This window comes from Mizuhopecten yessoensis, unplaced genomic scaffold, assembly GCF_002113885.1.
Source record: "Mizuhopecten yessoensis strain PY_sf001 unplaced genomic scaffold, ASM211388v2 scaffold8195, whole genome shotgun sequence".
NCBI lineage: Eukaryota > Metazoa > Mollusca > Bivalvia > Pectinida > Pectinidae > Mizuhopecten > Mizuhopecten yessoensis.
In genome coordinates this window covers 1,905,309-1,930,982 of record NW_018407426.1, presented here as the reverse complement: position 1 = coordinate 1,930,982, position 25,674 = coordinate 1,905,309, and the positions used below count along the sequence as shown (strand labels likewise).

Genomic DNA, 25,674 nt, shown 5'->3' with positions numbered 1-25,674 from the left:
GAAGACAAAACAGGGTCGGTTTACCAAATATCATGTAACAGCTGCTACCTTGCAACCATCGGGGAAACAGACCGGGAATTTGGGAAACGCTTTAAAGAACATCAGAAAGACGATGAAGCTATAAAACTGCAAGTGTTCACTTGAATTATAAAGATGTAGGAGATCCGGAAAATCAAAGAATCCATCTGGGTTAGGAGGGAAGGGAATTCGATGGACAGAGACACGGGAGCAACCAGCTTAGTCATCTTTCTGACCCATTTTTAACAACCACTAAGTGGTGGAATGGGTAAACATGTTTACCCACCCCCTGACTGCCTGCAGTATTGGAGTGCTATTGGGTGAGATGTCTCTATGATTTTTGACAGCTGGCTTTACTGATACACCACACTGCAGCTTATTGAGTTGGTTTCAGCGGTTTAGAGTCAAGACAATGGTTTTTTTCCACTCTTTTCTTGAAAAAAGAAACAGACGTTTTCGAAAGCTCGCAAAAAAAGTTCAAAACAAACTTAACCTTTATCATTTATACTAAACAAATGAACCTTATTCCGAATCTCTTCATTAATATCTATGTATTTACAATTGAAATGAACTAATCAACTGGCCTGTACCTAAATAAATATTTGGCACAAAAATATGTTTTCAAATTTACAGTTATATTGCACGTTTCAGTGGACTATAACCATATGCATACCGTGCAAACTGTTAAGTTCTCAAGAAATGTTTAGCATTTTGTCCAAGGAAAAGACGTTACAATTTTGGGATAAGAACATTTCATTTCTTAGATTCCATTTCTTTGAAAAGCTATTGATAAGGACATTTCATAACATGATTTTTGAAAAACTGCAAGATGACATCAGGAATAGAGCTTTGCTAATGTTGATATTTGATTTTGATAATTTATACCCGAGCATGATAGAAAATAATAATTTGTGTGTAATGGTGATAATATCTCACGTGGATCATACATTGGGGTAAAATCTTGCTTATGGGTTTACCCTATACAATGGTCTCTTCAGAAGATATCCTCTCTTAAAGATCTTACATTGGGGAAATGAAAAATCTTTCGTTTATTCATATTTGCCCTTTGTCTGTATCTATGACCCCCACACCATTTAAATTTTCTATCTTTCACAGAAAAATCGGTCGTATAATACAAACCTTCTGATTGAGTTGCTGACTCTATCCGGCACGTTGAGTAGTAATTGTTCTGTATCTGTACCGGCATTACAGGTTTGGACGCCATGATGGACTGTCGGACATTCTGGTCCGGATGTAGAATGATGATGGTTAGTTTTGAGGTAAACATACACACTAGCCCCACAGTTGCACTGAGACTGATGGAGAAACACATGGTGGCGATGCGGATCTGTATATTGTCCGCCGTGCTGAAGTAAATGGGCACAAACGCCAACCATATAATGCAGGTTGTATACATTGTAAGTCCTATATACTTAGATTCATTAAAAGCCTCGGGAATATTTCTAGTCCAAAATGCATAAAAAGTACAAACAATTATAAGAAATATGGGATACGTGAACCCGATCATGTACCAAGACTCCACGGCGTCGTGACACACCAGTTGGTGGTCCTCTCTGTTAGCGTAGAACGGCACGGCCTTCGGTGGTCGTAACAAGATCCACACTATTCCAACTGCGTTCTGCAATGCTACAAACGCACCACATATTACAAGTTGCGACTTTGGACTGATGAACTTTGGCCTTTTGCTAGTTCGTCTTCCTGCCCGAAATATCCTAGATATTCGGTTTGTTTTTGTCAAGATTGCTGAATAAACAATTGAAAAACACAACCCGATTCCGTATTGTTGTGCTCCACATGTGATCGGATTCGGTTTTGATACTAGTATGAAGGTCATTCCGTAACACAGAAATATTCCAATTAACAACACGAAACTCAGTTCTCGCCCGGAAGCTTTCACAATAGGCGAGTCGTTGAAGCGGAGGAATATCATCATAACGAATCCTGTTGCGAAGATTCCTAAAGTTGCGAATGCCATGGCAGTTACTGCAATAGGGTTAGAATAATTCAGATACGTCATGGGGATGGTAGAACATCGTTTCCTGTCAAAACTCGGGAGGGTCCCCATGGGGCAAGAGACACAGTTAAATTTGGTAGGTAAATAGCGATGGCCGTCACATTTCACACATGACCAACAACATGTGTCACCATCTATTATCTTATACGCTTCGTCGAAAGCACAATCCTTGCTGCATACAGATTCCGGATGTCCTGGCTCCTCGTCCATTCGGAACACCAAATCATCCACCTACACGTACATACAATATAGGAGACTTGTGGATCATTTCGTAAGGTGTAAAAACAATGACATATAAGAAATGGTTACAATTACATTATGTAATACATGTGAACGCCATTTAAATATGATATACAGGTAATTCGTACAGACGTAATTAAACTTGAAAATGTCAAAAACAGGCTGCTTTGAAAGACGTTTGCACTCTTACATAAACTTTGTGTGTAAGCAACTCGGAAAATATTCACTATGCATAAACATTATAACAAAATAGCAAAGAAATAGTACATTTCTGTATAAAGGGATCATTACACATTATTGATCCATCGCGCAAAAATACATCATATCTGTAAGATTTCAAGAGTGTTTCCTTTCCTCAATTATATAGATATAGTACTTTGTATGCTCAATCAAAATTAAAGATAAAATACTCCACAACTTCACTGCTATAAATAGCTTTCTACTTTACTCATATCAACGTATTACTACTTGCTAAAATGAGAAATCTCTATAACCTTAGCAATGCAAAAAGTACTTCTTGGTAGATGCTGTTCTTCAAGTGTGACAGTGTTAATTATTATTTATGTTACATCGTTCGAAAAAGCAGGGATTCTGTCTTCTTTTTGGCGTTTATTTAACGCACATTGATTTTCAGACAAAAGCTTTCCTAATTCACAATTGCATTCAGCCTTATGAAGTATGCATGAATATAGGTAATCCGAAATTCTGATGAAACTTTCTCAATATGTACCGACAGAAACATTCTGGACAATAATTTCTCATAATGCTTATGGAATTTAAATATTTTTTGTATGTTCTAGCATAACCAAGATACTCAGGCTAAGTTTGAAAATGAATAGAACCTATGCATTTTTGTTCAAGATACGGGCATAGCCAAAACTCTTATTGGTTACCGTCTCCGTACATCATCACAGCGGGTTTGCTTGTTAACTTGAAAATCAAAGAACGTAAAATATTTTGTTTGTCCAGTAGTTAGTAAACTTATTTCTGATTCATTTTCTAAAACCTATACTAAATTTGAAACGCTCAAACCAAACCCTAGTTCAACGAAACATCTTGTTTTGATAGCATTTTTAATTCTAAAAACGATTTACAATTACTTTACAGAACATTCTGCTTCCGGATCCGAGTTCTTTATAATCGAATACGAGGTTGATGAGGTTTATTTCATACATTGTACATATGTATGCAGGCAACAAAACGGACATGTTACGGTGGCATAGAAATGAATGTGATATATATCACCGATGTTGTGTATTGATTAATCTGTCTAGCCTCTTCTGCCCCGCATTGTTGTTAGCTTACCAAACCTAATCTGTCACTTCCTTGAAAGGTTACTTTTTGAAATTACTTCTAACATGTTTAAAATCGACTTGAAATTGGATTCAATTTCACTGAGACAGATACTGAGACAGTATATTCATGTATATCGTTATTGCTAGTGTGACTTTTAAATGGAGTTTAACCTACTGCGCTTGTATTGAAATTTGTACTCATGTGTCGAAATAAATAAATTGATACTCATTTATTAGAACATAGACGATTTAATTAAACATTATCAACAATTAAGAGAATGTTTAGAATTAACAGGCGTAATGAATAAGCAATAATTATCACTAAAAGAATAATATTAATATGATTGATATCTGACCGTTTTAAAAATTAACATGATTAACCATGACACTTTTTAACTATTAACTGGGTTAATACGAGCATGTGTAGCATTTGACAGGTAAACAGAGGGGGGTTCACGATACATCGACCTTTGTATCCTGCTTTAACCAATTATTAGCCAGAGGCTCGCTGAATTAAATTTTTTATAGACTCGTTTCATAAATCTCATATGAAATGGAACCTCATGTAAGTGTAATGATACTGTTCGATACTGTCAAACAGAGAAACCTATATCTTGTTTAATCACTGATTTAACCATACGGATTCACAAATCTATCAATCATGGTATTTACAATCGTGAAAAAAATGCACTTATGTTTCATAAACAACAATGAATTTTAGTCCCTAATAAAATATCGTGTTATATTCCGATTTATTTACTCCTTTAAGAAAAGCACGTCTCCTGACTTACACCAATCAAGCTGCCGTTCTTGAAGAATCCAACTGTGTCCCAAGAAAATTCTCCTGTTGTTTTCTTCCGGAAGTTCAAAATTCTGTACCTGGCCGGTCCGTCTCCGTTAGCTAGGAACGAGAACTCTTGTCCTGATAAACCTGTTGATACAGATACAATGTAATCAGTCCGTAACGTAAAGATTTTTTTGCATCTACACCCAATTATTTTTTTTTACATTGTGTTGCTCACTTTCCACAGTTTTTAAAGGTAACTAGGGAAAATAATATTAAATAATAGTAATGGAAAAATAAAATTTGAAAACAGCTGTGGGAACGAAACTTTCTTTTAGCAAAACATTGAATTTTGTTGTATATTTCATGTTATGATTTTACAAATAACGGTTTTTAAAGTTCCTTAGAAAGTCATATTTTACAAACATTAGTGAGTTCAGGTTGTGATACTTAACATAAACATTGTATACAAATCGTTGCTTACCGAGGGATACGTGCCATATCTATCAGCACTTATCCATACATTTCTACAATTATTTTAGACTCTTGCAATTATCCGTACCTCTCTGTGCTTATCCATACGTTCTACATTTATCCATACCTCTTGCAATAGCAACTACTCGTACCTCTCTGCGCTTATCCATTCATCTCCCTACTTAAAGATATAGAGCGTAACCCTTGGTAAGCTGGTACGTTGAGTTCAACATATACAAGTGCTAAACATTACCTGTAAAGCTAACGTTGAGCAGGAATCGTTTGAGAACCTCTCCCTCGACAGGATCCATGTTAGCACAGAGTCCAGGCTTCCCTTCACACAATACTTGATGCATGTCCTGTGTCAGTAAATTTGCATAATTTGGTTTCAAACGTAATTTCACACATAAAATTTATCGGGCGTTCAAAACTATGAACAGGGCAAGCATTATACGTGTGTATTCTCTGGAACAAAAGTTTTTTGACAACTGTCCCCTTTCTTTTAACCTAACATTTCGGCGCAGTTGTATGCGTATCACACGGTCTAACCGAAATGGAATTGTCAATGCTGTTTAACATATTTAAGATTTATTGCTCTAATGAGTGAACAAGGTGCACTCGTAGCTCTACTTATCTTGTCTTGGTAGATGCTTCACCATAACAATCGTGTATAACCTTTTATACATTTACATATGACTTATCGTAGAGATACAATTTACGCCGACAATACGATAATAATGGTTATTGTTAAAAATCAATTTATTTATTTCACAGCAATTATAAAGCAAGATTGTTTAACTTATGTAAATCAGTATTGTTGGCACGGATGACGCCATCACTTAGTGTGGGAAGATACCGAAATACACAAAGAAAACCTTTAGCTTTATGCAATGGCAGAAAAGAACAGGTATTGGACTAATTCTGAACTCGTAAAATATCAAGAAAGCTGATAAAACAGGAAAGTCAGCCATCGCACAATACAGAATTTAACGTTCTTTGTTGACCTGCCGTTTGGATATAAATTGATATCCATCATATTACTAAACATTACTTCAACGACAATAACAACAGAACAATATACCTTAAAAGCATAGGCAAAAGCTAACACGGAGTCACTGACGAATTGTAACTGAGCCTCCATATCAAAGTCTTTCTCTGACATCACTTCCTGTCCCGTGCACGGGTTTCCCGCGAACTCTTCATTATAAGGAGTCCAGCTACTCCTAGGGTATTTACATTTAAATTGTTGTTCCCAGTATTCAACGAACCATGGATTCCGCGTGTTCGTTTCCGGTTTAAGGTTTAAAAAGTACTCTCTGAACCCAATAACTTCAAAGGCCAAAGGTTGAACTGTGACTGCGCCCTCTACCTAAAACACAGAATGTGATAAATAAAGTATCTTATACATTTTATTTGTTATTAGTTGATTAAGATTTTTTACGCCTCAAATGGTCATATAAAAGGCAATGTTCAGAAAATGGCAGGATTACTTAAGTGGCGGTTTGTATGTTTGTATCATTGTTTTAGTTTTGTTATTTAAATTAATGAAGTATGTTTGAATTTGAAAGCAAAAGTTGGTCCTTACAATATAAATCAGACAAGCGCGTGTTTAACTAAACATGCCTGGGAGTGATCAGACTTAAATCCTCATTTCTACATGCACAGTGTAAGGGCAACATTGATTCACAATGTACCATTGTGTTATACATATATTCTGTAGTAGCAATAATATGCACGACGATACAGTCATACAGGCAGTAAATGTCCCACTATGTACATAAAACTATATTTGACAAAACCGACCTTTCTGACAGCCATTATAAATGTCTGAATGGCATCTCAGAAAACAATGTACATGTATACTTATGACAAAAACATAATCTTTTGATTAATTTCAAGTATTAAAAATAAATAAACTTGACAATGATGAAAATTGATCAACTAAGATTAAACATATTTTTTAATTGATATAATATATTCTAAATTAATGCATAAATTAATTAAGAAAAATATTGAAAGAGCGAAAAAAAAAGTGTTGAATACCGAATGATGAACTCAGAAATTAAAGTAGTATGCAAACGTTTCTCATAAAATTTGTTTTATAATCATTTATTCCCTTGAGACCATGTTAGTTGCTGGGTGTGTTTTTTGCAGTAAATCTTCTGCAGATGAAAAGGATAATTAAATTTGTCATGTATTACATTAAAGTAAAGTCACGTTTCAGAAGATCTTCAAACAACGAAGTGACAATTTTGAACTCAAAGGATTTGTTTTTGTGCACTTGACATCACATATGTAAACCGGTGAGGCAATGTAAGTTGCCTACTGCGTTTTGGCGTAAAACATTTTTCCGCTGATCAAAATAAAAATTTAAAAAAGCATTGTGATGTATCAAATTGGGGGAAAATTCACGTTTCAGAACGTCTTACGAAAACGTACCTCAACGGAATTGGTTTTGTGGACTTTGTTGTAAATATTAGAAAATGTACTTGGAGTTCTTGAATTATAGGTCATCAGGTGCGCCTATTGGGTGGAGATATATACAGCATGGGCACCAACTCCCCCTAGCAATACGTATCTTGCATATGTAGAGGTTGGTTAATAGACTTACCTCCGCCTCCTTGTCCAGGTAGGCGAGACCACGCCCTCCCCATCCATCACTTCCAATCCAGGAGAACATACCGGTGACATTCCGCCGTCTGACCGCCTCCATCAGTTCACCGACCTCCTGGTCTGATCCAAAAATGATGACTCCTAGAAATTCATAAAACATACGTTAAACTACATATTGTGAATAACGGATACATATCATATATGTGTAGGGCTGGTTCCTGATACAAAATGTTCGGGGGCAGCGGTGGTCAAGTTGTTTAAGCGTCTGACAGTTTGCTACCACTAGCCCTTCACCGCTGGGTTCGCGAGTTCGAGACCCACAAGGGGCGGTCGCCAGGTATTCCTACCGCCAGGGAGTCGGTGGGTTTTCTCCGGGACCTCCGCCACCACCACAACCTGGCACGTCCCTAATTAAATGACCAAAGCTGTTAATAGGACGTAAAACACAAAGATGTTCGAAAAGAAGGAAACTATACTATTCTTTGGTATTGCTGGCTGTCAATATCAATGAGCGTATCTCTCTAGGTTAATGGGAAGGCAAAGTCCTGCTGCATTAAATTGCATGTCATTTTAAGAGGCGACTAATATTTGTTTTTGTTTTTTGGGGTTTTTTTGTTCTGCTTAGAGGGCATTAAAGTAAACACATCTGAAATAGGCTACGCCCATTGTAACACTTGTGTCTTTTCTATCTTTCCGTCCTTTTCTGTTCTTATTCCCATCCATCCTTCTATATATGGCCACAGATGGTTCGATGATGTTTAACTCCTTACAAGCTACAACTCCAGAAGCAATGCCCCGCCCTGTCACGTGTTATGTTCGTCAGATTCTCCACTTCCGTTAATCATTAAAAATCGAAATATTGGCAAATTTGCATATTGACATTTATAAGAAATATATGAATATAGGCGTTCATTGCAGATTTAATTCTTATTTTCATTTCTTTAATAAATCAGAGAAAAGTCGAATTTTTCTTCAGATCATGTGATTGAAACATATATTACGATAACTTAATGGTAACAACAGGGAAAGGTTCTCACCTCTAGCATTTGACTTCTGCTTCAGTCTATCGACAATTGTGTCGTACGACGCCTGACCGGCTACGCCTGAATCCTTCAGGAGCTTCTCGGTTGTCGCAATACAAATGGAATTCTTCTTCAGTAACTTTTCCAGCTCATTAAAACCCTGAAAATATTTTATACATTATTCACCTGAGAAATATATAAGACGAATTATGAATGGTGAAAATAAGTTACTTACAGAAGTGCACAGTCTACATCTTTAAAGTCTATGATGGCGGGGGCCATGCATTTCAATTTAAATGTCGCAGAAATAACGACATTGAAACAGACATTATTTTCGTACCACCCATTATAGAGAAGTAGTTAATTAACATTTGTATTTAATTAACTCATGAAGTTATATTTAGCACGCAATTTACCGTATTCAGTCAACAGAGATATGAAAAACAAAAACATAATGAATGTTTGGACCTGCCCTACAAATCAGGATACCCCGATATATCCAAATTAACATTCTGCAATTGATTTGCAGGTTCCTGTGATTGAGACTTCTCCTGCAGGTAGGGTGTAAGAATTGTACCTGCTGCCCGCATTGCATGATCGTAAGAGGCGACTAAATTTGTGATCTAATATTTTCTCTTCTTTCTAAACATCTTTCTTCCTAATGTGTCCCTTTACGATGCCTCACAATTGGCCTTTAGTTGAGCTATCGCCCCTGTGAGGAAGGCTTTGGGTTCTGTCCCCTGGCCGAGACAAACCAGAGTCTGTAAAAATGGTAGTTTCTACTCCTGCTTATAATTAACGCTCAGCAATATAGGAATGGGACCACTGGTTCGCCCGTTGTCAGTATAATGTGACCGGGTGGGGTGTATTGCTGGGTGTCTTCGACAGTAAGTCACCATCAGTTACACTCTATCACAAGGAGACAAACACGAACATATCGAAGCCTCCCAAAACACACACGCATACACTACACGCATGCATCTTGCACACAGGGGGAGGCCGTCCTTAAATGGCCATAGCTGTTGAAACCAAACCAAACCAAACCAATTGACTGTTTCAACAATCTGATTGCGTCTGGTTTTTAGGTTAAGTGTGTGTTCGGTGCGGAAATAGACGTGACGACAATACAGATTTGATGTGTTTTAGAGCGTAAATCGATTGACAACCGTGAGACAATTTCATTTTGATACGATTTTCCAAACAACTAATGCCCTCTTCTGTTAACTCACCATGGTTTTATTAAATTCAACGAGTTTTTATCAGAGCCATATTATGCACACGTGTAGTTCTCGTGTCCTGCTTGTCAGTAGTCTCGTTCAACCAGACTCTTGTTGTCTGAGCGTCTGGTTGAACGAGACTAGCCTGTCAGAAGATCCGTACAGGTTATACAATGTTTTAAGTACCATAGAAAGCAAGACCGGGCTCAAACTAGTACAATGTAAATACAGCCAAGATCGAACCAAGAACACCCTTACTTATTCGAACAGCCAATGAAATGTCCAGAATTGCATGTATAATGATGTAATAGGGTGATTACTATCTTGTTTTATATAATTTGTATGTATACGTGTCTATGTGTTTGTGCCCAAATTGTTTAGAGTGTGTAAAAGAGATATGTGTGTGTTATAGGTTACAGGTAATGATTATTTGATTACTTACCTGTAGTTCTATTTTTATATATCACCTTACCTGTATTGTTCTATTTTTATATATCACATGGCGTACATGTGATAGCTGTGCATTTTTCTATTGGTCAAACTAGTAAAATACCCTTTGGTCAGTTTGGCGGGAATCTCTTTATAAGGAAGATCAGTACTCTCTTGCCTGCCAAACTGAAAAGACCTATTCTTCATCAAGACATTTTACGACAAAGGGACTGTAAGACAGACAGGGAATTTGTAGAGTTTATCATAGTGTAGGTGTTTAAACCTATGTTGAATAAAGAATTCACGACAAATAACGACTTGGTGGTCAATTTGAATACCCGGTTACATATGGAGCCTCCAGTGAGGACTACCCTCGATAGTACAGTACAGTAGTCATCGGCCATGTTTTTGTGATGAGTGTTTACGTGTGTGTCTATATATAGCTATCAGCTGATCGGGTCAAGGTCAGTGATTCAAGCGTTCGTCGGATAGAGATCCAATTTTCATCATTCTTGTGGAGATGTGCCTCCGTACCTGATTCAAACACATGAGTGATTCAGACTTTCCAAGATGGTGTCATATTGTGTGTTTGGGAATTTCTTTGGAAATTTATATCCGACTTTTGGCGCTTCCAGCTGAAGAACAAGGTATTTCATAGTATTTATAGACTACAAACATTATTCAGATATTGCAGAAGCTGTTTGTACTAGAGACATTAATTGACAGTCCGTAAATATATTGAGATTGTGCTTGAACATTGACATGGTTTATGATTATTGGTTGATATATTGCATTGAATAATATAATTGTATTGAAAATAATTGTATTGAACATATTTGTATTTCTTTTCAGATTTTGATTGATAGTGTTTAAATTTATTTTGGTTTTGTCATATCACTGGTATTTCATATTTTCTTTTCTGTTTATATTTTTGTAAAACTTTGCCATATTTTTCTTCTTTTCATTTTTTATTTTTTTGATAAACTTTGTGGTAATTCACACTTGTGTTTTTCTCCATATAGCGGTAGATAGCGAGACTGTGACCTAGACTTGACTGCGACTTATTATTTTTTTTCCTCAGTATTTTTTTATAGAATTTGATTTTCTAATTGCATTTTCATAATGATTTTGGCTTAATTTCTTGTCTCTTTTCAGTGTAATTCGGAATTAGATAATATGTAAAAAAAAACATTTATAAGATCCCCCCCTTGGACTTTCAGATTAGCTTTTACATTATACCTAATCAGTGGTTACTAAGTATACCTAGTCAGTGGTTACTAGAAGTTAGTGGTTACTGGTAGTTAGCTAGGCTCGGGTCATTAGTTACTAGTATTATATATATATTAGCAGACAGTAGTGTCTTATATTTCGGTATCTTAGATTCTTCGAGTGTTTTGTGTGTGCGAGTGTGTTGTCTCTGGGCTTTTGTGTTTACAGTGTTTATAAATATTACTTTAATAACAATGTTATCACTATAGTTAGTGATTGTTGCTGTCGATGCTGAAGGTACCAGTCCTTAATTAACGCAGGTAAGTATTAAGTACTGTGCATGTTTACATTTGTATAGCTTGTCTTCTGCTTGATATTTTTATTTCAGGATTGGACTTCTGTTTATTTCAGTATAAACTGTTACTTTATTGGACTTGTGTTTTTTCCCCTATTCTTGTTTACAACAAATGCTTTACTTTTGTGATTGTTGACGTTCATCGCTTGGTTCTTTGCATTCTGTACAATAATTCCATACATCATGGCGGACAAGGACGAGATGACAGAGCAGGAAGTGGCTAAGTTGGTTGCACATTTTAAGGCAATGAAGACCAAACCGAAGCTTGATACTCTTGAGGATTTCCAGTCATGGATGAAGGATCTTGTTTTGGCAGATGATGAAAATAAGGAAGGTGAGGATAGTAAGGCAAGAGTGAAGGAAGAGATTCATACCCAGTATACCACCTCTGCCATTCAGCACTTTCCTAAGATTTCTCATTTCTCAGGTGATAAAGATAAGAAGGATGTACCGTGTGATGTTTGGAGGAAAGAGGTTGAGTGTATCATTAGAGAAGGACATCCTCAGCATGCAGTAGCAAAGGCTATTAGAAGTTCACTGAAGGGAGAAGCTCTTAGAGTGAGATCTATTCTGCCAGCATCCGTCACAACAGGAGAAGTTATGGCAAAGATGGACAGTATATATGGTACTGTGGTAAATACTACCCACAACAAATACTATGCGATTAATTCGTACTCGTAATTACCGTTCCGAGTCGTACGCTGGTCGTTGTGATCCATATTGATATAAACATGTCTAGTATATTTTATTTATTAATGAAATTCGACTGGACAACAACGGAAACATAATTTTCGTTAAGAATGTGTACACCAACCCTTGCTGCATGTAAACTAAAACGACCCCTTTATCATCTGCAAGAATGCTGGGGCTTGCAATCTTTTCATGTCTGACGTGAAGGTTAAAACGTCCGCCGAATCCGTCACCACCGTGAGAGCCACTTCATTTCCTAAAGCCCGGATTAATCTCTACGGAAGCAATGTCATTGTTATCGGCATGCTTGAAAGGCCAAGCACACAAAAACATGTCTTTGGTCAGTATGACCCACATTACAAATGACAAAAATATCATTTATATGTGTAGGGTATTGACGTCAAAAACTATTTCGGGTTTAGCAGAATCAATATTTATCTTGTACACCGGATTCAACTCCTCCACTGCTAGCGTCAATCACTTATATCAGACGATACCGGAACAGGAAACAGTCATAGCAGACCGGAAATTCTTGGAAGAGGTCGGCTGAGTATTTTATATGTTCAAAAGACAAATGGTCATTACTGTACATGACAATGTTGTTAACACAACTGGAAAAACACTTCGCAAAAAAATGTCATGGTCCAAATTTGCATGACATAAAATGGCATTCAAAGGTGATATATTGTGTAATTCTGATCAGGTTTTAATTATTTCTAAGCGAAAATTCAATGAAACATGTCCGATGTGCTTTTCCCATACTCATCTCATTGCTAAACCCTCCTCGGGGAGACTGATGATTCGGTAATAATGAAATGTATATTTTTGAAAGGATATCAGCATACATACAAGTATTTATCCATTTAAAAAAATCGAAGTGAACATGTAGATTTTCTTTTTAAATTACCGAATTCTCTCATTTTTGGCACCGACCCTTGTGGGGTTGAAACAGTAAAATACATATTTTTCCTGTAGTTGGCCATGGATGTTTTCTTTTGTTTTTTTAATGAAATCGGTTCTGCAGGCTTTGAGAAGAGACACGTGAATTGTTTCCTGACTTACACTGCACGACGCACAGAGACGCACAAAGACGCACAAAAGGCGATCACATGATATTGTGTCAAATAGATCGTCTACAAAGAGATCAGATCGTATGGAGGCGTTTTGCTTATTTAATGATATATATCATTTTAAGACATTAATCTTTAGAATACAGCGTGACATTATATAATGCAATATCACCATATGACCTACTCAACAATGTCATGTTCTGAAATAGATCTGACTTAAGCTCGATTTATGACGAGATTATACAATCAGAGGTGCATTAACACGTTTTCATCGCGTCATATTTGATCTATTAAACATACAAGGTCATATAACTGAATATAGATGTGATAGACAGATGAGTTTCTAGCTGTCAGAAGTAGATAGACATCGTTCTAGCCATTCGCAAAAACTGACAAAGGACCCAACGGTCAAGGTTCTGTCCTACTAGTGGACAGCGGTCAGATTTGTGGGCTAAATATCAAATAACACTTTATCGCTATAAAGAAATAACTATCAGGAAAAAGGTTTATGTCCCTCTCTTAGGACTACTTGAGAGCAAGGGCATCCACTACAACATAAATACACCAAAGTCAATGACCACTGTCCAGTCAATACCCAGACGCCTTAGACAACATCTTTTATGATAATGGCCGTTAACAAAATGTCATTTATATCTGTGTTTCTTCCGTGAAAATCTTATCGGGCCAACGGACAGGTCCAAGTCACTAAAACGCTTAACTGTTAGTTTGTAAATATGAATCGTGAAGCGTTCATTGTCGTGTAAAGAATAAACAATGTTGATATGTTTCTCTCTTTATTTAAAAGTCATGCAAATATTCCCATTATTCAGCCGGAAGGAATAATAAAAACATGTAGCATGTTGTATTATAACTATCAAGCTAACTACTTAGGTTTAACAAGGACGAAGGAAGGTAACTCTGGCAGATGATAGCGATAACATGTTTAGCTTGTAATCTTAATATGACTAACTTGATTGTCTCCCAAACCAAGGTCAAGATTATACACTGGCTAGTTATTTATTTTACTTCGCCAAGCTGGATGATGTATGTGTCACTCGCGTGCTATTTAGGTTAAATATGCAAATCTGTGTCCTAATAGGTCATTTCATTGAAGTCCTCTCCATGCTTGCAGACAGTAAATCGTGATCAAAGCATTAGATTGAGCGAGATTAATGAAAATCCTGTGTCAACCCGTCAATATTTCTAGCACTCTGCGTTTCCTTGTCTCATGACGTTATTCTTTTCTTTTTTGTTGTTCATTCATTAAAACATATTTTATTGAAAGAAAACAATCAAATGGATTGGGCAAATGTTCTGACAATTTACTAGGCTTGTTTACTTACAAACTTGTTGTTTGTGTTTCTAGGAAGAATAAATATAGGATCCTACATGAGTTTCCATTTTATGAGATATATGAAACAAGTCTAAGAATTTTTCAATTAAGCGAGCCTCTGGCGAGCTAAAATGAAAAATTCGTGATGAGTTTCATAAATTTCATATGAAATGAAACGAGTATAAGATCCTTTTTATCACATTATCAAGATTTGTGGCATTTATTCGTATAAAACGATAATTTTCCTGCAACCTTGAAATGTAAAATGCCTCCATTTTGACTCAAGTGCAGAAGTCTGCGACATCATGTACTTGTCCTTGGCGTGACGTCACAATTGGAACAATTAAAACTTACAACCAATCACAGGGCTTATGGGTCACATTGCATGGGTTAATACGCAAAAAAATATGACATAGAGAATAATACATGCCTTTTTTCATACCACACCCAGTATCAACCCGAGACTGCAATATCAGTCCAAGGGCCGAAGGCTGATATTGGTTGAGGGTTGATACTGGGTGTGATATGGAAAAAGACGTGTTTTATTCTGTTTATTACATACTTACTAATACAAACTTCTAACTTATGATCTATTTTTCTTTTAAAATATTGAAAAAAGATAAATTTGCAAAAGGGGTGTGACACGGGTTTTGCGGGCTGACACGGGTTTTTGGGTGTGATAAGGCGGGGGCTGATGCGGGTTTTGGGGTGTGATACGGCGAGGGCTGATATGGGTTAGAGCAATTGTTTCGTATCGCATATACAAAAAACCCGTATTTATTAGTAAGTATGTAATAAATGGGTATATTACTGTGGATATCACAGTACATTATGAGATAGGCCTTTATATATTGATGCATGTATCATACAATTTTTTTATAAACTCATTTGCAGTCATAGGCCGTTGTGTGTGCTAGAAGGGAATGTTACAAGATACAAGAATCGTTATTTAACGTCGCATACCAGAAACATACCAACATTAGCATAGTAGAGAACTATATCTGTGACAAGTATGGGTACACTTATAAAAACAAACAAAAGCATATGTTGAGGGCAAATTTATAATATCAATAATCAACATCCAAATTAACGCCCTATCCAGCTAGAATAAGCCACTATAAAGCGCTCTTCAGTACATAAATATACAGTTTATACAATCAATACAATTAGCATATACATTAATCGATACAGTTTTGAGTAATTCGCAGGAGCTGCCTTATCAGGCGCTAACTATTAGTCCAATGCCACCACGCTAATATCTCCCTATGTGTGTATGGTGTTATCTTTGTAGTGGGACCGTGCTTTCAACGGTATCATTTATAGTGTCACATCACTTGAATGCTACAGCACAGATCCCGCAACAGCTACCGCATACCATTTTATACTCCACCTGGGTTGTTGGTGTTGTTTGGGAAGGAGAAAAACTGCGTATGACGACTTCGGGGATCGAACCCCGGCCGCCTGCTAGGAAGGTTGGAGTGTTGACCACTCGACCATATTGTTATGATTATCAATGCTTAACGGCCCATCAACAAAGAAAAGGTAATTAGGGCCAGAAATGGTCGACAAAAAAATGCTAATTCAAATTGTAAAGGTGAGAAAAAGGAGAAAGAACAAAGAGGAAGAAAAGAAAAGAGAAACGACAGAAACAAAATCTACACTATATACATGGGACTCTGAGGATTTACCAGGGCCCGACCATTCCAGAGGAATGCCCAAAGGGTTGGCCCGAAAGCGGACATCTGTAAACCAACCCCCCAGGAAGGAATGCACAACGGTGCAAACCTAGCATGTGCGTCCCGGTCAAAGAACTGTGTTGCTTGGTCTGACCTCTACCTTTCAACATGTCTGGCTTGGATGACACTAACAGGGGCACTAAGCCCCAACCAGCATAACTATCCAGGTCATTGAGGTACTCAATCCCCCCACCACGTAAAGGTGCAGCGAGTAGGGGGTAACCACGCGACCAATCCGCCAATGTATATGTCAGTGTAGAAAGCACTACAAAGTAAACATTTAACTGTGTCATATTGTCATTTCGTCCATTTAGAAATTCTGCAGTAGTTTTGGTTTTCGTACTTACCTGAATTCCATAGCTGGATTCCTCGTACACCACGGATACGTAGGTCCATTTGAACATCTTGACCAATTCGACCATGGCCTGCGCCTGATTGACGTCAGAAGGGATTGTCCTCATAAAGTATGGATAACGATCACGTCTGCTGAGAACTGGGCTGGTCGAAAAGAAGCTCACCTAAAAATGAAAATACGGCCAGAGATATGTGACATTTGGTATATACTATTAAGTTGTAAGTAAAATGGTGTTGGTTTAATTTTGCATTAATTAATAATTTAATCATGACAAAGAAACCTTTTGAATTGGGTGATCTACATTCAATGACCGGAACGAGATACAAGACACCGCTACAGACTAAATCTGCACGGAACTTATTTTATGAGGCTCTTAACTCCATGTCTGTCCATACAATACACGCACCTAAACAACAAGGGAAAATAACTGCCTTTGTCCCCACATGAAGACCACAAGACAGCATTTCAAATCATTGTCAATATGCCACATTCTTTGCTACAGTAACGCTGCCTGACACAAATTCATGTGAATTTGAAAATGCATGTTCTGTTCTACTGTAGACGTGATTGACACACTTTAATCCATTGTTCTATTTTGTATGGCATACGACATAACTCTTGTCCTTGTAGTACGGCTACAATATATCCTTCTGAAATTAAAGCAATGCACTTGTCTCTCAAAACTGTCCCTACTGTGATGCTACAAGAATACCTTTCAATAAGGACGAAACACTGCTTCGGTGCTATATGATTGCTGTAAAGACATCGTTTCATATCAATAGATGACAACTCTTCTATCCCAAAGTAAGGTATGTAGCCTTCAAATCAGAACACAACACCACTCAGCTGTCCACGTACTAAGGCTGCAAGACAGCATTAAAAAGTTAGCCTATACACTAACTCTGTCCCACAGTGATACTAGACTGCAAGACAACCTATTAAAACATGGACAAGACTCGGCTTCTGTCCAAAAACTATGGTTGATTGACACTCTTTGAAATCATGACAAGGAAACTGTTTCTATCTCATAGTAAGATTAGACTGCAAGACAGACTTTTAAATCGGAAAAGGACACCGCTACTGTCCCCTAGTAAGACTGCCTACAGCTTTCCGAATCAGAACATGGCACCGCCTAACTCTCCCCCGTCGTACGACTGCAATAAACCTTTCTGAATCAGTACATGGTACCGCCTAACTCTCCCCCGTCGTACGACTGCTATAAACCTTTCTGAATCAGAACATGGTACCGCCTAACCCTCCCCCGTCGTACGACTGCAATAAACCTTTCTGAATCAGAACATGGCACCGCCTAACTCTCCCCCGTCGTACGACTGCTATAAACCTTTCTGAATCAGAACATGGTACCGCCTAACCCTCCCCCGCCGTACGACTGCAATAAACCTTTCTGAATCAGAACATGGCACCGCCTAACTCTCCCCCGTCGAACGAAGGAACTAAACCTTTCCGAATCAGGACAAAATGCCGCAATAGAAAGACTTTCTGACAACATTCAAATGAGGCCAAAACACCAATTAATCGTCCCAATAGTCAAAACTACAAGACAACATTTCAAATGTAGACAATACACTACTTCTGTCCCCATAGTAAGACGCTAGGCAAAATTCTTAATAGGACACTTTACCCCTTCAGTCTCTATGAGAACCCTGCAAGACGGCCTTTTAAATTAGGGCAAGACAATGAAAAGACCCAATAATAAGGATACAGAACATGTTTTCGTGACACACTTTCAATCTAAATGATATCTACTTCGGAACCACCTCTTCTTGTCATTATTACAAAGTTAGTACTTGTCAAAATATCCCCCTTTTTTTCTTCTTCAAACCACATATCAGCCCAACGGCTAATTCCTTTCTGTTATATACCATCAACTGTGCACTACCTATTCTTCTGCCTTTTCTAATATATCTCAGCAACCTTAAATTAAATCCATCTCTATTGATTCAATAAACAGACAGTGTTGAATAGGACCAGTTGAATGGTGCAGGTTTCCATCGCTTTGACATTTTACCGGTAATTGGACCGTCAATACCGTCCCAGTGTGCAAATACGTCCCAGATTTTGATAATTTTCTTGAATTCTGTTTTGAGTAAATTGCCTTTCCATGATGAGGTACAATCCCTTTTTCTGTCATCCGTTTGCCTACAATCAATACAGAATTCGAAACTGCGAGAAATAAACGAGTTTGTCTTCAACAGCCGTGAACCTCTTCCTTCGAAACTTTGACATAGAGTATTGAATCCCGCCTGTGAAAACACATATATTGGAAATGTCCTTCGAACCGTTAGAACAATTGATTAATACTCATTTTAGACGTTGAAATAAATGGATGTTGTAGCTTTTGATATCATTAGGATGTGTTTTACCAGCTAACAAAGGATTTTTTTTTTAATGGAGAATATAAGAATATATTTAAATACATTTAAATATAGTGAAAGAAGACTTCTTTTTGTGGATTTATTTATTAAGTTTCTGTTGCGTTTGTGATTATACTGTGAGGTAGGAACCTTTAGTAGTTAAGATATATGTAATGGAAGTATAAAAAAGAAGACTTAGAACCTTTATTTTATTACAATTATTATTGAATGTGTACGGTGAATCTAGAGTTATATGATCACAATAATATATAGGTAAAAAAAACACGTGATGGGGCAGGAATCCCCATACCTTTTCACGTCCTATCTGGGAATCGAACCCCGTCCGCCTTGGTAAAAGGCAAGTACGCCACCCGACCTACCCAGATAGTGGGGCCATAATCCACATCGGTCGAAGTAACCAATGAAAAACATTTTAAAACTCGTAAAATTCATCAAAAACATCATCTGCTTCATTGCTCCGATCTCACCAAGACAGAATCCAACGATCTTCCAAAAAATTTCTCGACCTTTTTGGTGATGAATTCTCGTCTAGCGGGGATGAAAGTTGGCAGACATTGATTTTGAACCAAATGACACGAATGCAGGCTCATCCAAAATCGTACAATATTTGAATGATACAAATGTTGAGACAAGGCATGTCATGTTAGTTTCTAACCACAAAAAGAAAACGAATCCACATTCCGGTCATATAACATGACCGTGTCAACATCACGAAAGACAGGACAGAGTGGCGCACTCTCCTGTTTAACTCATCCCGAGTCTGTCGCAAGGTCACACATTTCAAAGCTATCACGCGTCCATCAGCAACGGTTTCCTCAATTTCTGACGACATGTCAAATAACAAGGCTGAGTAGCGTGTCAATATGTGAAAACAACCCAATATGTGAAAACAGGAAAAACTATAGTGAATCTCGCTCTCTGCACCCCTGGAATATGTCATAGCAAAATTGAAGACACGAAGATATCTGTTTGGTTGGTCTCAGGCAAAAATACTGACCATTCGTTAGGCTGACACCTGTCATTTGAATATTACAAAGGAGAGACGCCCGACTTCAAAGCCTGTCAATTTTTACTGTTACGTGACCGCGAGTCTTTTGATGTATATCAAAGGATCAAACTAGTTTTCTTGTCTCATCGTAACCCCTGGAGTATCGAGGATGACTGCATCCTGGTTTCCAATCAATCAACAAATAAAATCACACCTGGATTCTTCGCAAATTTGAACTTTCTCACTGCACATTCAACTTCCAAAATTAACTCTCTCGTGGAAGGCAAGGTTGGATTACGGTGTTGACTGTATTTATCCATGAGCAAAACAATGTCTGGGGTAAAAATCAAAACAATTTCAACTCCACCTTTCAGCTCAGATTTCCATTGATAACTTAAATCACCCTGTACATATGTCATACACAAGTGTATTGATAATACATTGCGGAATAAAACTCAAGTGTTTAAAGTACTACAATTTGTGTGGACTGTCGATAAGGCGGGAGTTTTAAATCTTAAATATAACTTGTTAGTTGAAAAAAGCAATCAAGGCAGAGAAAACTTAAATATAAGTATTGAACTGTTTTTGTATGGCATTTGTGATCTATTTGAATTCAATTCAATTCAAAAATATTTTATTGACAATACATATATAGTACAAACAGATAAGTTATATATCTTAAGAAGATGTTAGTACAGTATTTACAAAAGAATCAGACAACAGGCTATGCCTGTATCAGTCTTCTTCTAATTTTGATCTATTTGAATGACACAGCTTTGCAAGCAAACAAATCATAATGCGCGCAAATAGATCATAAATGCCATACAAAAATAGTTCTATGCTTAGGTATCTCATTAGGGAATCAAAATCGATTCGTTTGTGCAAAAAAATGAATATGCCGTGATACCCATGAAATGATTTCAGGGCCCATATTCATACAACCGTTTTCATGCTTATGCATACGTTCTGTGCTCAAACCAACTTTCCTAAACTCTCTTAAATCAAGTGACACTGACAAAAGTTCAAGTGTAAATATTGAAAACAGTATTCGGCGTTAAGTCTGTCCAAAGTTTTTTCAAATCGCTGAGAAAATGAAATATGGATTTGTATTAATTTATCACTGGAGTAGGAAATTGGGTTTGAGCAGCATGAGATATTTTTTATGAATACGGGTTCAGTTGTATAAAATGTATAAAAGAAGCAATAACTGCAACGTCATACATATCAATGCGATGACGTCACAATTAAGTGATGCTTCTTTTAAAAATGTCAACCTTCCCTTAACAGTTTCTGTTTATATAAACTAATGCTGTATTAGATTATCTGATGACGCATGCCATAAAAGTATAATCTCGAACGTGATTCTCAAATCCATATTACTCAAGCTCATTTTATAAATAGCACAGCCTCTCAAGTGCTTAATCCCAAACAAATATGGTTTCAATCGTCAAAAGTACACTTCTATCCATACTCAAAAAATCCACATGAAATGAATCACTGTCACCGTAAAGCGGGGAGATAATCTTTGCTCGTTCTGAGGATTTGGTACGAACGAGAAAAGAAATCGAGAAAAAAAGAATATCCTGGTTTTAAACATGATTCTGGAGTGTTTAAATCTTTAGCTGGCAACACGCAGTGATGTACCATAGAATAGTGACCAACACAATGAGGAAAAGTCAACAGATATGCTATAAGCCGTCTCGTAAAGTATAGCTCGAGCTCTTGCTCGCCTGCTTGGGACATTTTTTTCTGAATATCTTTAAAATTACAAGGAGAATATTTAAATCGCAAAATCGCAAAATTGAAATATCAAACAGTGTTGGTACAAAAAACTAGAAAAAATACACCGACAAAAAAATAACTGACAATACAGTATACTACTAGTGTGAAATACACTCATTTTGCACGTTTAATTATTGTTATCATGACATTGTATTAAAATCACCTTACAGACTTGTTAACGTCACAATATTACTTTTACAAAGTTTTCTTAAAACCTTGGTGGTTTAAAAAGACTATAACTTCCCTATCGTTCACAGAAACTCTGAAATAGGTGTTTAAAAGCTGCGAGCAAAATGCGAATCTCCCTATCATCTTTATTCGAAGTTAAAAGCAAAGCGAGGCAATTACACCAACATACCCTCCCTCCAGCACACATACACACATGCACGCATAGACGGCACATCCTTAAATGACTTAAGCAAAATTAAAACCAAACCAAACTGAACTATCAAAGACAATCAAATGAAATTGTATGGGAATCGGTCTATTTTAATTACTGGAAATTGTAACTTAACGATCATTTCTTTTGACAAATTGCAATAGTTCGATTGGGAACAACCCAATACTGAAGTCCGCGGCGTGAAAATGCACTAATTAAAACAATGCTGCCCGTTCGATCCCCTAAATCACTCGGCGCTCTGTCATAAGACTGATCGGTTATTCGATTAGCACATCTGATCAATATTACGACATTTTTCAAATAACAAAAAGCAATACATTATGTTCATTGTACTGCTGTTATGAAACGGTAATAAGCCGTTCAGACCATCGGTTACGCGTTTATCGTGTCGTTATCAATGGCCGAAATAAACAGAAAAACTAATGAGGGATCAGTTTTAACAAATGTCTTCAGATATGAAAAAAAAAGAGATAATTTCATATTATTCCATTAAAACCAAGACCAAACGGTGTCTGACGATAAAGAAAGCCGGGGTGGAAAACACGCTTGAGCAATGCACACACCCATCTTTCGTTTAGTTTTGACGATCGATTGCATTGTTCAGACTCCAAAGCGAAGTCCAATGCAGTCGTTGTTATACTGGAAGCTTGACCTGTGAACGTGATTTAATCTTTTGTTTGTTACACCTACAACATTTTGCGTTACTTTACATCAGTATGGCGGTAAAATGTAGACACTGATAAAAATGTAGATCAGGGACAGTTCAAAACAGTGGAAAACGTTAGTTAATGGATATATCAATGTTACGAAAATGTTTGGTTATGCTGTTGCTCTCTAGACTATAGGATACAATTGTTTGATAAGCACTCAAAGGGGGTTCAAAAAGTCATAGTCAACTATGTCTGCAGCAGGGGATAGACATGTGCAGTAAACAAGATCGTTGGAAATTTTTCGACACTGTGACGGAATTTAAAGGTGCTATATTGTCAAAGGATAAAGAGTACCAATAAAACGAAATTAAAGACGTCACAAAATGAACGAGTGCACAGTAGTTTATGCTGTAGAAACGATGATTTGGGTAATCCCAATAGAGTAAATATGTCAACGTTAGCAAAAAAATAAAATAGTTCAAATTTCGATCCCCAAAACCAATAAGTTTAGCATTCAGTATTGTCCTTTGTAACCAAAACGAGTCTGTGGAAGTTTGACACATGTTTCGAAAAAAATAGCTGACGGTAGTTTTATCAAGATTGCAAAAATACCCTTCGACTGTTTAATAGATACCACGAGAAAATACTGCGTGACTTTATGATAGATAGTACGAAAAAAATACGCTGTGGTAATCGGAAAGGAGTACGAGAGAAATCCAAGCTAATATTTCAGCCTATTAAACGTTTTAGACACTGATATTTCCGGTGTATACTTTACTTCTTCAATGTCATAAAAAAAATCTAAATATTCCAGTAAATTTTGTTTTTGATTCATAACCGTTCTGTCGGTAATAAATTCAAAAGATCAAACCAATTCACAAGTTGTGTTACCGATGTTGCTTAATATTTAAGACGACATTTCTATCCATAATTTGACATTTGAAAGACCACAGGCAAAAACCATCTATTCGGTCGTTAGGAGTGTTTCAGTTAATACATTTGTATGTCATTCTCACTGCGGTATTCCGATGTATCATGGTCGGTATATATTACGGATCAGACGGAAGTGATGTGATACGTAAACGAACGAGTTTGTATATATTACGAATCTGATGGGACAGATTTGACGGATTTGACACATCTTTGACGAAGGGGCTGCCACCGGTGTTTAGTCAATGTCAATAACAAAAACAGCTTTCTAACAGATGAGTGTCACACAGAAATGTTTCGATCGGCTAAAAAATAGCATTTTCGTAATAAACAGCGCTATTTGACGACTCTAAGGGCCCGGTAATGTCTTCTGGAGTACATATATAAAGAATGTGTTGCTACCAATCTTTAGTTACAGACGGGCATGTCCCTAGGTACCCGTATGTTGCAACTCTGTACATCACGCCAGGGACTTAAGGGGTTGGTTAAGAGGATTACAATCGTCTGTAACTTCGTTAATACGACAACTCTTCCATTAATCCGTCCGAGATCATATCATATCAGATCAATACCTTTCTGAAACATTACTGGGAATGATTTACAAACTTTTCTATGCTCTTAAAGGTCCCGCAAGTTTTAAATGCCCTTTTTGTGAATATAGCTGAAACACAATGTAATTTTAATGTAATATTTCATGTCGCTGTACATAATAAAGGTTGTGGGAAAGCTTCCTTAATATGCAAGTGTTACATGTACGCATGTGCAAACTCCATTATAGCTTAGAAAAACTGTTTACTCCATACATAATGTGCATGAAATATTGTACTTGAATGTTCAAATCTATACACTAAATATTTCACTCCTTACACAAAGTCTTTAACTTGAATTTTCTTTTGACTTGAATGTTTAACTCTATATTCAGAACATAAAAAAGGAAGATAAAATAAAATATTAATGCTGTTTTTAACCTAAATATAAGGACACTCTAATACAAAGGAATATTTTTATATTGCTTTGTTATAAACTTATTTTGCATCGAACCAGTTACACCGGTGTTTGGCGATGATTCCATGTTATTAAATACTATGGTTAGCGGCTGGTAAACAACTTCATAAACACTTTATATTTATATAACGATTTTAATGAGTTTCGTGAAATTCAAATGGAATGAGGTCTAGCGTTCGATTTGTTGAAGCATGAATATTACACAATAAAGATAAAGCACATCTAGATTGCAGTTGTCGTGAATTTGTGAGATCATTGAAGTGTTCCATATGGCGTGACAGTGGGTGTTTTGGGGTGTTATTAAAAGTTCAAGAGATACGAAAGCTACATTAACACTTCCGAATAATCTTTGCTTCTTTGAAGTGTGACGACTAACACCCGGGTGATAGTTTATCGAACGATCAACCCCTGTATGACTAACACCCTCTATTCGTATTTACATATATAGTTGGGTGTTAAGTGCAAGATATTATACATCATGTAATATATTACACAGGTAATACTTGTAGTTCCTTTCCAAAACGTATGTCTACTCTAAGAATGGCGAAATACTTTGTGTCTTTCCAGTGATTAAAAGTGTGTGTTGCTAATTAAATGAAGGTGCAGAATAATGATACAAAGTTCTTTTTTTTTGGTGGGTGGGTGGGT

At 36.9% G+C, this 25,674-nt stretch overlaps 1 protein-coding gene across 1 annotated transcript in view; it reads right to left on the bottom strand.

Moving 5' to 3' along the window:
- The window catches only part of LOC110455340 (metabotropic glutamate receptor 2-like), a 70,170-nt gene that overhangs the window by 5,184 nt on the left and 39,312 nt on the right, over positions 1 to 25,674 (bottom strand). The window contains exons 3-9 of the mRNA XM_021505422.1: positions 16,868 to 17,038; positions 8,497 to 8,641; positions 7,458 to 7,600; positions 5,928 to 6,215; positions 5,100 to 5,205; positions 4,380 to 4,519; positions 1,159 to 2,284 (exon numbers count right to left, since the gene is read on the bottom strand). Of these exons, the coding sequence (XP_021361097.1) occupies positions 1,159 to 2,284; positions 4,380 to 4,519; positions 5,100 to 5,205; positions 5,928 to 6,215; positions 7,458 to 7,600; positions 8,497 to 8,641; positions 16,868 to 17,038 (2,119 nt within the window). The remainder of the gene's footprint in view (positions 1 to 1,158; positions 2,285 to 4,379; positions 4,520 to 5,099; positions 5,206 to 5,927; positions 6,216 to 7,457; positions 7,601 to 8,496; positions 8,642 to 16,867; positions 17,039 to 25,674) is intronic.